Raw genomic sequence first — 13,643 nt, 5'->3', positions numbered from 1 at the left:
GAAACATGAAGCATCCAAGTGGACCTATGCTATATTGTCACTGTCACAATAATAGAGACACATGATAGTAAAGGTTCAATCATCATCTACGTACGTACATGCATGATAGCTCTGCATGGATTTGCATGGATGGATGAGAAGGCTCCATGCACGGAAAGACATCAACTTTTGATCATCTTCTCCAACTTTTTCTTTTAAGTTCCTTCATGTGCTCCCACAACCCCACCAATGGCTCTCCCTTTAGATTCCACTTAAAAAAAAAAAAGAGTACATGCACTCCCACCACCATTGCTCCATTTCCAAACACCTATTCATTGCAGCCTTACTTGTTATTCCATATGACAATTAATTGTTATATATTCACTTCCCATGCATGCATTAATTCATGGAATCCATTGAATATATATATATATATATAAATGTATAATAAGTCTAGCTAGCTAGGTACACGTGTACTCTAGTGAATGTTGTTTTATAGATGATGGCAAGTACATATACAGGTACTCCACCATTGTTTCATCTCCAAATACCTATATATGCTTACATTGCAGCTTTAATTATTCCAAGACTATTGTTACATCCCATGCATGCACATGCATGTGTACAGTATTGTGGCATCATAGAATATATACATATATATATCCATGCAGACATCACCATGTTATATGTAAATATATAACTTTAGTAACATGCACTTTGTAGTGGCTTGATGTGGTGTTGTCTGGTTATATGTTGGAAATTAAGTACATGCATGCACATCACATTATGCATTTGGGAATAGTACTACACACTAGTGCTAGTCACAATAAGAATATGTCTCTGTTAAGTAATATGCTCTAAAAGCATGTGATTCAAGTTAGGTTTTTGTATCAAAACACATGAAAATTAATAAGAGTATAGGGGAATGAATTGAAAAGCCATCTAAACGGTAGAAGCACTTAATATATATATATATATATATAGATAGATAGATAGATACATAGATATAATCATAGATGGATAGATTAATAAAGAACTACTTTAATATGGAACACTACTAAAGAGATAAGTTGATCACTTATTTTTATAAACATATCCAAATGAAACTGTAGTTCATATATATATTTAAATAGCATGACCTATGTGAGAATATATATATATATATATATATAAAGATGAAGATGATGGAGATATGATTGGAGAATAGACATTAATTATAGAAGCATGATCCAAAACAAGGGTCCCATAGAGATTGTTCTATATATAAAGCATATTTATAAAGTATATGACCAAATCTTCTCCCCTTATGTTATGTTTGTGGTACCATCAATGTCCTTGGATATGTACAAAAGAAAAAAGGAAAAAAAATGAGGATGTTAATAATATGTCAAGATTGTACATCATGTCATGTTGGTTTGCATGCTAATCATCAAATAATAACAACCCACAAGTTGTGAAATTGGAATTTAGTGGGATTCATTGATCACAAAGAAAAGAATGAAGTATAGATATATAGGTAGAATAAGGTTTTGTGTTGGAGATTATGTTCTCTTCTCTGTCTAATGGGGCCTCATAAACATGCAATATTTAGATGTCCATGTTTTGCTTGTAATCATATCATTAATGTCTCCTAAGTTTAAGACCACCACATCATAACAATATTACATTGCTTCTTGTATTTTCTTCATCTATATATATATATATATATTGTGCAAATATATTTCTTATTACATCTATGTACACACACATATTTATATAATGTGCTCTTGAGCCAATTTAACTATATTGATATGTAACTTAATGTGTTATATGTTTATTTATTTTTATTTTTATTTTGTATGTGTTACATGTGTGTGTGTGTGTGATAGAGAGAGGTTGAAGATATAGTTATTTATAAGATAAATTTGTACTTGGAAAATATATTTATATTTCTCATATAAATGTTTTCATAAAAAAAAAATTTAGGTGAGAAGTAAAATATTAATTCTTTTAATATACTCCAATATTGATTAGTGTAATAATCTATTTAAAGTAGAAAAAAAATGTTAAAATAAAACTCAAATTTTAATTATTGAGGTATATTAGTAATTTCAAATTCTATAAATATATTAATCTTACAAAATCCATGCAAAACTCCAGTTTAAATTGGGTGCAATTCAAGCATATAAACAAATCTTTCTTTTTTATGCTAATTGATCAAATATAAGAATTTTCTATTATATTTTAAACTTGCATATAAATAAAATTCTTCTTTCTGAATATTAGATAGATTTGGGCTCAAAGAATCGACAAGAAAAGAAGGGCATGGTGTGTTTTAACTTTGTGAATTAAATATTTTGAAGTTATTATCAGTTATATTTTTAATTTAAGAATATATAGAATTCCTTCATTTTTGAGTATTTTATAGACTTGAACTCAAAGAATCAACATAAACTTTTTTTTTTTACTAGTGAATCTAGTGATTAACTTAGAGCACTCTAACCACCGTTATTCTCTTATCCCATATATATATATATAATAAGTATATTGATTTGATTTGTTTCATGATCATTAATGGTGGTTGTAATTAATTAATGGCTAGTTTATTTTCTTATGTTCAATGATCATTCACATCCACTAATTATGGACATGAATATGATGTCCACTTATCAGGTATATATATAAAGACCATTTGTTTTCTTATTCTTATCCCTTTTATAATTATTTTGGGATATATATATATAGAATACATTTTCTATAGATGTCCATAGATAAGAAATCTATGGACGCCCAATTATCAGTCGTTGCATCATGATCCAACGATCGACATTGATGGATAGTAATTACTGTTTTAAACAGTAATTACTGTAATAACTACTGTTCATCAATGTTGGCCGTTGGATAGAGATACTGATAATGGATATTTATAGATTTTTTTATCTATGTACATAGAGAAATGATCCTAATATATGCATTGCTGGCATACTCCTATCAAAGTGGGTAATTAATTATTGATATGTGTTTTTAAAAGAAATATTTACTACCGTACCTTTGAAAAACATTTTTATTTGCTTATGTACTCGATTGTTAAAAGTGAAATTATAAATTTATAAAAATATAGGTTGATTCTTCATTTTTTTTAATTTAGTAAAAAAAATAAGAGAAAGCGATAGTGTTTAACACATAGTTATTGAACCCTAATCTGCCTGATGGTCGGACTGGTTGACCCTGTGACCCAGTGTTTAAACCGGTCCAGATCTCTAATTAGACCATTTATGCAACAACCCGTTTTAACCCGGTCAAACCCGGTGATCCGATTGGGTTTCTATAACCTGACCGGGTTAATGTTTTTTTTTTTAAATCACATTTTCATTTTTTGCTATGATTTTTTTTCTAATAAGTTGAAGGGCATATATGTAAATTTGTCAAATTTGAGTTTTCCCCTCTTTTCTACTACTTCCAAATAAGGGATTAACAATTGTTTTTTTTATTTTTTCCATCAAATTATTTATTTGATAACAAAAAATTCATGAAAATTATTATATATCATTATATAATTAAAAATAATTTATAATTTTGAAAATAATATTTTAAAATATTTTTATTAACCCAGCATTGACACGAATGACCTGACAATTGAAACAATTGGCCTGAAACCTAGAGCCTCGACCTGGTCAATGTCTGGGTTGGGTCCGATAACTATAGTTTTACATCTCAATCAATGAATAGTAATATTGATGTTCAATTCAAGAAAAATAAAAATAAAAATAAAAAATAAAGTACCTTAGATAAGAAAAGGGAGGACAAGAAATATAACATCATTATTTTGATTGAAGGTAGTCAGGATATGATAGGATAGGATATAGACGGATATGATATGAGGGTTGGATATGGGCATGATAAGCTCATATTCTATTGTATGTTTAATGAGCACTGGATAAACCATTAGATAGCATTTTGTTATCCTATTTTATGTTTGAAGTGGACCAGATAATGATAGGATATGATATGAATGATAAGTAAATAGACAAAATTACCCTTTATAATATAGTTATACAAATTTATTTTTAAAATAGACTTTCTTAGTTTTTTTCCTTAATGATTTACTTATCAGTATATTTTGAATTTTAAAAAATAAATAATCAATAAATAGTATCCACAAATATATAGATTGCAATACCACTAACTTGCAAAAATTATAGTTAATACCTACTTTTTTTTTTTTGGAGAAAATCATACATAAAGTCGTCAATATGGCATAAAGCTAGAGTAACAAACTCATTAATAGAAAATAAATAGATCACATCAAAATCAATTTGAAAAGAAATTATCTGGAGAAACTGAAAATAAGACATGATTAAAAAAAGAGATTTAGATAAAAAATAATTTGCTCAAGCACGAGATTGACGGAGAAATCCTTTAACCACTCTAAATGTGTAAAATCCTTCTAAAAACAGTGAAATTAGTGTCATATTTAGTTATTGACAAGCTTCTTTGTCCCAAGCATTGTATTTTAAAGATCAAAATAAGAGATACAATGAAACCCTAGATAAGGGAGAGAAACAAATGATAGGGCAAAAAAGTAAATTTATTTTTTATCATATCCTCTTTGTTTCTATCATGACTCCATCATAGGATTCGTTATCATGTGGCCAATAGGATAAGACTATAATATTTTATTGGCACACCAAATAAAAGATAGTAGTAGAATATGATAGCCTATTATATCATATCCTATCGTTCTAATCATATCCACCAAACGGCCCATATATATATATATATATATAGATATATGTATGCATGCATATATATATATATATATGTATGTATATATTATTATTATTATTTGAAATCCAATTTAAAAATACGTTTGATTGGGATAATGTTTATTTGGATGGCGGTGAAAATTGTTTGATATAAATTTCTTTGTCTTTTATATATAGTAACATAATATAATATATATACATGTTTCAACCAGCAAGATCTAAGTAATAGAGGTTTAATAGAGGTTTGGGTTACTTAATTAAGTGTTTTTAATTTAAATTCTTACGCATTTAAAAAAAAAAATCTAAATAGCAGAGATCAACCCCTTTATAGGGCCTTAACCCCTTTCTTAACAAAAATAGCAATTTACATTATGAGATAAGAGAGATAAGTTTCTTTTTAGTTTATATATATTTACACAAAAATTAAATAGTATTTTCTTATTAAAAATTTTCTTTTTTTACTCTCCATTATCTCATATAAAAAATCATTTTTTTATGCTCACTTAAATAAAATAAAATAATAAAAAAATATAGCCAAAAAAACGTAACAAAAGGATAAACAACTTTATTATTTTGTTTAAAACTTTTCCTCTTTATTCCCCAATTTCCCAAAATAAAAAGAATCAACCCCTTATATTCATTCAAATAAATAAAATAAAATAATAATCACAACAAATATAAAAACAAAAAATAAAAAATAACCATCACCGCAATGGATGAGTGGTAGTGCACTTATTAACTCTCAGCAAAAGAATCGAGATTTCCACATAAAAATAATTAGTAATTTATTATACAGATGATTTGTCTATATATTTTTTTTTTGACAAATATAGACAAGTCACATATTAGAGACAAAAATAACTTTTACAACTCCGGTGTTTTCCACTTGTGAACTGTAATTAATTCCAACTCGCTGTCATAGGAATGGGGGTGGGGCGGGGAATCCCGTTCCCTGAGGGCCCGCCCTGACAGGGCGAGGATTCCCGAAACATCCCATTGGGCGGGAGAGGGAAAAAATTCCTCCCGCCTAGCAGGCGGGGCGGGCGGGGCGGGAGGGCGGGGGAATGGTCTCCCGCCCTCACGGGGATCCCGCCCGCTCCCCGTGGAACCAGTGGGGAACCCCGTGGGGAATCCCCAAAAGAATATATTATATATTTTTAATATATTTATTAAAAATTATTTCAACATTAACATAATATTATATATATATAATCAATAAATATTTATTTGTTAATATTTTTAGTTATTATTATAGAACTCACAATTATTTCATACAACTTATTATCTATTTAAATTTATATATTTCATTAAAACATATTTATTTAATAAAATCTTAAATTATTTTAATAAAATTATTATATAATATATCTACAAAATTAAAAATTCAAACTTCTAATTTTTCAAATTTCTAATATTTATAAAAAAACTAATTATTTATTTAATTTAAATGAATTGAATAATTAGGTAGAATCGTAATTTATCTAGATTTTTTTATTCAAATATCCAGTGTGTTCTACATATAAGCATTATATTTTTTTATTCAAATATCTATTCGTCTAGATTTTTTTCATCATACATTATATTTTTTTATTTTCAATCAGATATATAGATCTTTAAGACGTGCTAGAATATAAACGCATTAGAAATATTATAGTTATTTATGTAAAATTTTTATATTAATGTTTTTGAGTGGCGGGGATCCCCATGGGAGTGAACAGGGAGGATTTTTCCCTCACGGGAATTTTAACCGGAATCCCTCGCTCGTGGAGAGCGGGAATGGGGACTGGGGATCCCATTCCCCGCCCCCGCCCCGCCCCCCACCCCCATTCCTACTCACTGAACCAAAGATCTCTTCTATCTATTTTTGTAATAAATAAATTAATAAATTAATAAATAAAATAATAATAATAAAAAATAGTAGAGATTTTTTTTTTTAATAATAATAAATAGTAGAAATTTTTTTGGGAAACCCTAAAAATATGACCTTGGAGTCCTCTTTCTCTCCAAAAACATTCTCCATGTCAATCTCTAGTCTCTCAAATCTCTATTCCTCTTCCCTTTCTCCACATTCTCTTCATCTCTTCTCTCACTCCAAATCTCACCCTTATCTCCTCCTCAGAGTCTCCTCATCACCTCCAATTTCTGCTCCAAAATTGCCCAGATTGAGAACCCTAACCACCAGGGCTTCTATTAGTAGAGCTGAAAAGCATGCCCATGAAGCAGAGAAGGAGTCGGTGGTGGAGGACTTGGGAGAAGATGGGGATGTTTACAGGAAGACCTTGCGGCTTGTTGAATGCGCCATGTTTGCCTCTGTTGCTGGGCTTGCTTATTTGTTGAGCAATTCACTCGCCATTGAGGTTAGTTTTGAATTCACTTTTTTTTTTCTTCTTGAGTTTGGTTCATGTTTAGTGTGAAATTTGGTTTCTTTTTTATACTGTGATGTGTTGAAGATGTAGGAGTTGAATAAAGATTTGAACTTTACGAGGACTGAGTAAATTTATCTGTTATTTAATTCATCTGTTATTATATGGTGTTATTTTGTTTTCTTTAGCATAAAAAATCCATAATTTGATGTTTTAGTGATGCTGGAGTTGTTGTGGTACAGAAAGATGCGACCTTTACTGTGAATGAACTATTGTTTCTTTCGAATATTGTGATGTATTAGCAGTGAAGGAGTAATTAGTTCTTGATAAAGATATGAACTTTACTCAGAATGAGTTATGTGGTAGATTGTTATTGAGGTTGGTTATGAATTTTCTTGATTTGTATTCATGGTTATTGTGAAACTCGTTTTCTTTAGTGTAAAAACTTCATATTGCTTGAGATGTTTGATTGCGTTTGAAGAATGGCAAGTTAGTTGTACTCAAAGCTAAATTAAAGTTGTTGGGGTTCCTGTTTTTCTTAATGTAAGAGGACACCTTGTCCTTCCATCTAGGAATATAATTGAAGTTCGAAGTTCAGTTGTTCGTAATCGAATTATGTTTCTCTACTAATGCAAATATGATCAGGTTCTTATATTTTCGATTGGACTTCTGTTATTCTTTTCACAAATGTATGAATGCTTAGAGCCTACTTTGGCTCTTGCTAATCATACCTCTGACTATGTTTTATGTTTCACTTGCAATCCAATTCCTGAAGTTAATAACTTTATAAATAGATTCTTATTCTTGCAGAATTACTTCGGTTGTTTCTTCTCATTGCCAATAGTCATTTCTTCAATGAGGTGGGGTTTGGCGGCTGGCAGAAAGACCATGGTTAGTCTCTACGCTTGCAATTAAACCCTTTCAAGACTGTCAATTGTAGACTTGTTAACAATGCCTTCTCTTTTTTAGGTGGCTACAACCATGCTATTGTTCACTTTATCTGGTCCAGTTAAGGCGTCTACCTATATGGTGAGAAATACAAGAATTCTTTTGATTCTTTATTTGACAGGGAACTTGCTTATAATTTCTTGATGTTATTCGAGAAATTGAGACACTTTCAGTACTGAAACTAAACTACAATTTTAGATCAATTTGTCTAATGATTTATCATTCAGATTAATACTTTTGTGAGTTAATTCCTTTGAAACAGTCCATGATCCATTCTAGTTTATCTCTTCGGTGGATAAGTAGTAACAAACATGTAAAATGGAAGACAATCATTTTATTCCATGCATTTGTTATTGCTTTGCCAATGTCTTTATTTATTCCAAGAATGATATTTTGCCAAAATATTTAGCCTTTTCTGTGCTTATTTTACTCTGCAGCTTATGCATGGATTAGTTGGTCTTGCCATGGGTTCTCTATGGAGGTGAGGAACCGACAATCATAAACAATCTCATTTCTATTTCTCAAAGGATTAAATGACTGTTAATGGTTCAGACATTGGTCACTCAATGCATTACTCTTGTTTTTGCAGATTGGGTGCAAATTGGGGTCTTTCGATTGTACTCTGCACAATTGTAAGTTCCCCCTGTTCAAACCCTATTCATCAAACATTGTTGATACATTTCTGCATCTCTATTTGTATTATGAAGATTTCTAACTTCACAGGTTCGTGCATTGGGTGCTATCGGCTATGTCTTAGTATCCTCATTCTTAATACGAGAAAACATTCTTGAGTTGGTTAGTACTCTCAAATACATTGATTTACTCTGTAAAAATAAAAATCGGTTTTTTGACACTCGTTTACCTGCAGATCACCATTAACATTCATGCTTCACTCACATATATCCTAATGGCCGTAGGAGTGAATGCCATTCCATCCATGGATGCAATATATGGAATATTTGGAACTCTGGTAAGATATGATCATAATTTTATGAGCATTACCGAGTTTATCATGTGCTCAAGTTTCCTGATTGAATTGTTTATTCGGATCTCTTATGCAACAGCTTCTTCTCAACTGTGGATTTTTCGTATTCTTGTTGCATATTCTATACGCCGTCTTCCTTACAAAACTCGGGATGAAGGATTCTTTGTCGTTTCCACAATGGTTAGCGAAGGGAATATGACGACAAATCGGTCATTTTTCATTGTTTTATTGTTGTACATTTTGACAATGTTTTATTAGTCCATAATTTACAGTTTACAGAGAAATAGAGGACCTGCAATGCAGATCTACCAGTGAAATATATATACATATCATTCATTCCTCACTTGTTACTCTCTTTATATATCTATATATATATATATATATAGGGGTTGTTTGGTTGGATGTTTTTTTTTACAAAGTATGCTCAAGTGTATAAAAATTTTATATGGCCCTTGTAAAAATTATTTTTATGTATATACCCTCTCAAAAGCACCAATGTTTGCATATCTACCCTTATGGTAATATATATATATATATATATCTATTAAATTCTTTTTTGAAATAGGAGTGAGGATAAAATGGTAATTTTATGAAAAATCCATGCAAATATCAATGATTTCATGGATATATGTATATATAAATAAAACATCATTTACAAACATCCATAAGATGTCCGCACAAATTAAAAATAAGAGTGAGGTTAATTTGGATGGATGGAGTTAGGATTGAGAGTGAGAGAGAGAGAGTGTGTGCAAAATGGTAATCAAAATGGGCGACGAACATCTATAGACGTTCACACAGATTAAAAATAAGAAAAATGGATAGAGTTAGGATAGAAAGAGAAAGAGTGCGCCAGCACAGGGTGGGTGCTAAATGAGGGATGCGAAAGCTGTTGGATGATGATCTAACGTACCGTGAGAGATAGAACATCATCCAATACAATGGGGGAGATAGAGGTGTTTGCAAAATCTGAAAATGTCCCTAGATGATATGGTTCATATATGCGGTGCAGGAACACATACAAATTACTGCAGAAAAGGTACAGAATTCCTTCGGAAGCGTTTATAAGTTTCGTTCTTACAATTATTTCCAGCAGGTTACATCATTTTATAATTTCTCAGAAGTATTTAATCATTCTTCAGCTTCATGAACTTCTTGATTATACCCATCATCTCGCTCCCCGGAAACCGGCCGAGGCACCCCTTGGCTGCTGCAATTTCACTGAAAATACAAACCGAATCGCCGCAAGGAGTTTTCGACGACTCCACAACTTTCCCGGGAAATACGATATCTTCAATCAAGTCTTCACCGGCATCCACTGAAGGGAGTATGAAAGCATCAAGAGAGGCTTCTAACACCTTGGCCTCACCAACAACACCAACAAAGTCCTTCAATTGGCACAATGCAAATGGTACAGGTTCAAAACTATGATCTCCGTACTCCACTGGTGTCGAGTGATCCCCGGTAATGCAAAGATAATATTGGAACTTGCCGGACTTTTCAGCTTGCCATAGTAGTCGAGCCAGCTGACTAATTGCTTTGTCAACTGCTTCCAAGCAACGCACTTTTAGTACCGTGGCTTTATCGTGGCCGGCATCATCGATTGCCTGATAACATGAGCTGGGAATCAGTGGCATGATGTGTCAGATAGATTATAACAATACTAAGAACCTAACCTTGATATGAAGGAAGCCGAAATCATATCCATCTGGTTGACCGGGTTTGTGTTCATCCTCGCCGGGCACAAAAACACATGGAGGTGGCTGCAGTGGAGCGGAAAGTGCCGTAGCAATAGCAGTGGATTTTGATGTTAAGAGAGTTCGGTAATCTCCAGTGGCTCCAGGAGCTTCAAGGATGTCGATTCCCAACGATAAACCTAAACCTGCAATAATTTTGGTAGGAGCCACCATGCATGAAGACATTCCATGCTGTTTCTCGAATGCAGGAACCTGTTAGTACTATGTTAGAGTTCATATTTTCAATGAATTTATGCAGACAAATCAACCATCCATGCAAAATTGTGCAGAAATAAAACAGAAATACACCATAGCAGTTATTTATTGACCTTTTATGCTTTTACCTCTATGCGAATTCCACAACCTCGTAAAAGAACAACATTTGCGATGTTTTTCCCTTCCGTTGCCCGTTTTGCATTCAAAGGGTGAGCAACCAAAATTCGTGATATTTCTTTGGAAAGTTCATTGACAACAGAAGCTGTATTTTTCGCTTCCTCCGTATCATCTAGAGGTTTGGCTTCCAAAAGTAAGCGGTTGTCTTTTAATGGGTCTGTCCCGGAGATATTTCCACTCAATTTTGGCCCTTTGACGACCACCCCGCACCTGTGTTCGGTGGCGTATCTGTATGAAGGATGATTACTGTTATGCTCTTTTCCAAGTAAAAAATGAACATTTCTAAAGCCAAATATAACATAAAAAGCGATGTTATTTATACAAGCTAGACTTCCCAAATGAATACTAACCATTGTTTTTATCTTGAGATGTTCAATACCACATCTCAATGTTGTCAACAACTCATTTTGGAAGTTTAGTTTGGACAAGTATAATTACTCAAATAAAATTGATGAGTGAAAGAGTCATCCTCATTAAAAGAAATAACAACCTTCGAGGTTCACCAAAGACGCTGATTATCAACTCATATGTATAGAGAAGGATTCCTATTGACTTATTCCTTTAGCAATTCAAATGTAATTTTTCATGGATTCAGTGATTTCCAAGTTCACTCAAACGTACATGCATTAATTGGACCATCTAAATATGTGCACATCATTATGGAAACCTCAAACTTTTTTGTATTTACTAAAACCCAGTTGCTGGTATAATCAAAATATAAATACCAGAAGACAATCTATAGTGTCCAACAAATAATTTGCTATTGACATTCCAATGAAAATTGATGCTATTGTAATTAGTAAATTATTGATCTGATTCAAGTGCACACTCAAATTCATTTAGAATAAAGATGAGATAAGATCACCTGACTCTCACTTCATATTCTGGAAAGGATGGAAGCTTCATGCCATCTAATGCTGCACAAAGAATCGGTCCCTCTTCCTCGAAATGCCGATCCGCTCTCCTACTTGTCACAATACCAGAGCTCTCATCCAAGGTGGCAAAGTTTGACTGAATTGAATTTCAAGATAAGTACAAGTTAATCTCAGAGTTTCATGATTTCATATAAGAACATGATATCTAGATTGAGTAAAACAAGTAAAATAGAAGCATTCAATTTCCTTTGCAAATTGCAATCGAAGAAAAAATATCACCCAAAATGCTCGCTTAAACATGGGAAGATACAAACCTTGAAGGCGATGTCTCCTGGAGCCATGGCTAATCCCGCACCCATAGACTCAAAAGCTCCCCGGCCTCGGTAATAGATTCTTGGATCATAACCAAGTAGAGAAAGATGTGCAGTATCACTGCCGCATCCCAAACCCGCCTCAACAGGGTCCATGAGACCATTGACTCCAGCAAAAGCAATGGCGTCCAAATTCGGGGTATTGGCAACTTCAAGAGCTGTTTTGTACTGGAACCTCGGAATCGACACATCTCCAAGACCATCAATTAGCACAAATGCAATTCTTCTTTTTGTGTTTTCAGTGATACCCATACTTTTGTGTTTGGGACTTAATTTGATAGACAACAAATATATAAACAAAATCCTGAAATAACAAGAGGAAAAAAAAATTTTTTGGCAGGTTCATTGATTACCTAAAAACATTAAACACTCAGATAGATCTTAAAAGAACCAATCAAGAAATTTACTTCTAACATTGGCATGATTCATGTAGCTAAGAAAGTTTCTATGGATCATTTGATCAGAGAAACAGAAATTTTTCAGGGAAAATTTGGAACAACAACATTCATTTTCTCAACCAGATCTTCACAAAAACAGGAAACCTAAAGCAATTCCATTTAGATTCAGTAAATTTTTACCAAAAAAGTACACCAAAACATCAAATGTGCTTCCTAAAACCAATCTAAGGGCTTTGAATTCAAGCATAAGAATAAACAACTATGAAGGAACAATTCTCGATCAAGTTATCATCTTTCCACAAAATAACTAAAAAAAAGAAGCATATAATTCAAGCCCTCAAACAACACAATCTAAATCTCCATAAAAACCATAAATTTCCCAGATCAATAACAAGAATCACTTCACAAACACTATCTGATATTCCTCAAAAGGATTTTTTTTTTTAAAAAAAAAAACTACGCATAAAAATCGCACTTTTATCACTCAAAGATCGACAACAAGAAGCAAAAACAACGGATTGAGAACAAGAATTACCTCTAATTGCTTGGAAATCGAAAAGTACTTCGAAATTTATCTAGTAAAAGTTTGATCGTCTTCGATGAAGGTTGGCGAGAGTGCGCGGAGTAGGAACCAGTGAATATTTATTCGGAGAAATAAAAGTAGAAAACAAGGGAATATTTATTTGTAGAAAATTTTCATTAATTTTTTTAAGAAAAAATGTTTATTTTGATACATTTTAAAAATAAGTTTTTTTTAAAAAAAATAAAAATAGAAAATTTGTTTAATATAAAGTTAAAAAAATATTTTTTTTAAGAACAGAAGTATCTAAATGCATTTATTTTTTTAAAA

At 32.0% G+C, this 13,643-nt stretch overlaps 2 protein-coding genes across 2 annotated transcripts; one reads left to right on the top strand and one right to left on the bottom strand.

Annotated features, from left to right (window-relative positions):
• The first annotated feature begins 6,713 nt into the window (after positions 1 to 6,713).
• On the top strand, positions 6,714 to 9,356 carry LOC120278874. The gene is made up of 8 exons (XM_039285621.1): positions 6,714 to 7,081; positions 7,898 to 7,978; positions 8,057 to 8,116; positions 8,473 to 8,516; positions 8,625 to 8,667; positions 8,759 to 8,830; positions 8,904 to 9,005; positions 9,100 to 9,356. The coding sequence occupies exons 1-8, from the start codon at positions 6,743 to 6,745 to the stop codon at positions 9,217 to 9,219; spliced, it is 861 nt and encodes a 286-aa protein (XP_039141555.1). The 5' UTR covers positions 6,714 to 6,742; the 3' UTR covers positions 9,220 to 9,356.
• Positions 9,357 to 10,045: 689 nt separating this feature from the next.
• Positions 10,046 to 13,443, bottom strand: LOC120279478 (probable 2,3-bisphosphoglycerate-independent phosphoglycerate mutase). Its single transcript, XM_039286412.1, has 6 exons — positions 13,329 to 13,443; positions 12,339 to 12,699; positions 12,015 to 12,160; positions 11,101 to 11,377; positions 10,697 to 10,969; positions 10,046 to 10,627 (listed from the first exon to the last, which is right to left on the bottom strand). The coding sequence occupies exons 2-6, from the start codon at positions 12,645 to 12,647 to the stop codon at positions 10,148 to 10,150; spliced, it is 1,485 nt and encodes a 494-aa protein (XP_039142346.1). The 5' UTR covers positions 12,648 to 12,699; positions 13,329 to 13,443; the 3' UTR covers positions 10,046 to 10,147.
• Positions 13,444 to 13,643: the final 200 nt, after the last annotated feature.

The sequence above is a fragment of the Dioscorea cayenensis genome, chromosome 16 (genome assembly GCF_009730915.1).
Source record: "Dioscorea cayenensis subsp. rotundata cultivar TDr96_F1 chromosome 16, TDr96_F1_v2_PseudoChromosome.rev07_lg8_w22 25.fasta, whole genome shotgun sequence".
Lineage (NCBI taxonomy): Eukaryota > Viridiplantae > Streptophyta > Magnoliopsida > Dioscoreales > Dioscoreaceae > Dioscorea > Dioscorea cayenensis.
The sequence above is the reverse complement of the archived record's forward strand: the minus strand, read 5'-3'. Positions and strand labels throughout refer to the sequence as shown.

Excerpts from the sequence above, each read along its gene's own strand:
- LOC120278874 (XM_039285621.1), top strand. The coding sequence starts at position 6,743 with ATGTCAATCTCTAGTCTCTCAAATCTCTATTCCTCTTCCCTTTCTCCA. Across the intron at positions 8,668-8,758 it reads CGATTGTACTCTGCACAATT|GTTCGTGCATTGGGTGCTAT; the intron begins GTAAGTTCCCCC and ends CTAACTTCACAG. Across the intron at positions 9,006-9,099 it reads ATGGAATATTTGGAACTCTG|CTTCTTCTCAACTGTGGATT; the intron begins GTAAGATATGAT and ends CTTATGCAACAG.
- LOC120279478 (XM_039286412.1), bottom strand. The coding sequence starts at position 12,647 with ATGGGTATCACTGAAAACACAAAAAGAAGAATTGCATTTGTGCTAATT. Across the intron at positions 10,970-11,100 it reads GTTGTGGAATTCGCATAGAG|GTTCCTGCATTCGAGAAACA; the intron begins GTAAAAGCATAA and ends TAGTACTAACAG. Across the intron at positions 10,628-10,696 it reads TCGGCTTCCTTCATATCAAG|GCAATCGATGATGCCGGCCA; the intron begins GTTAGGTTCTTA and ends TCATGTTATCAG.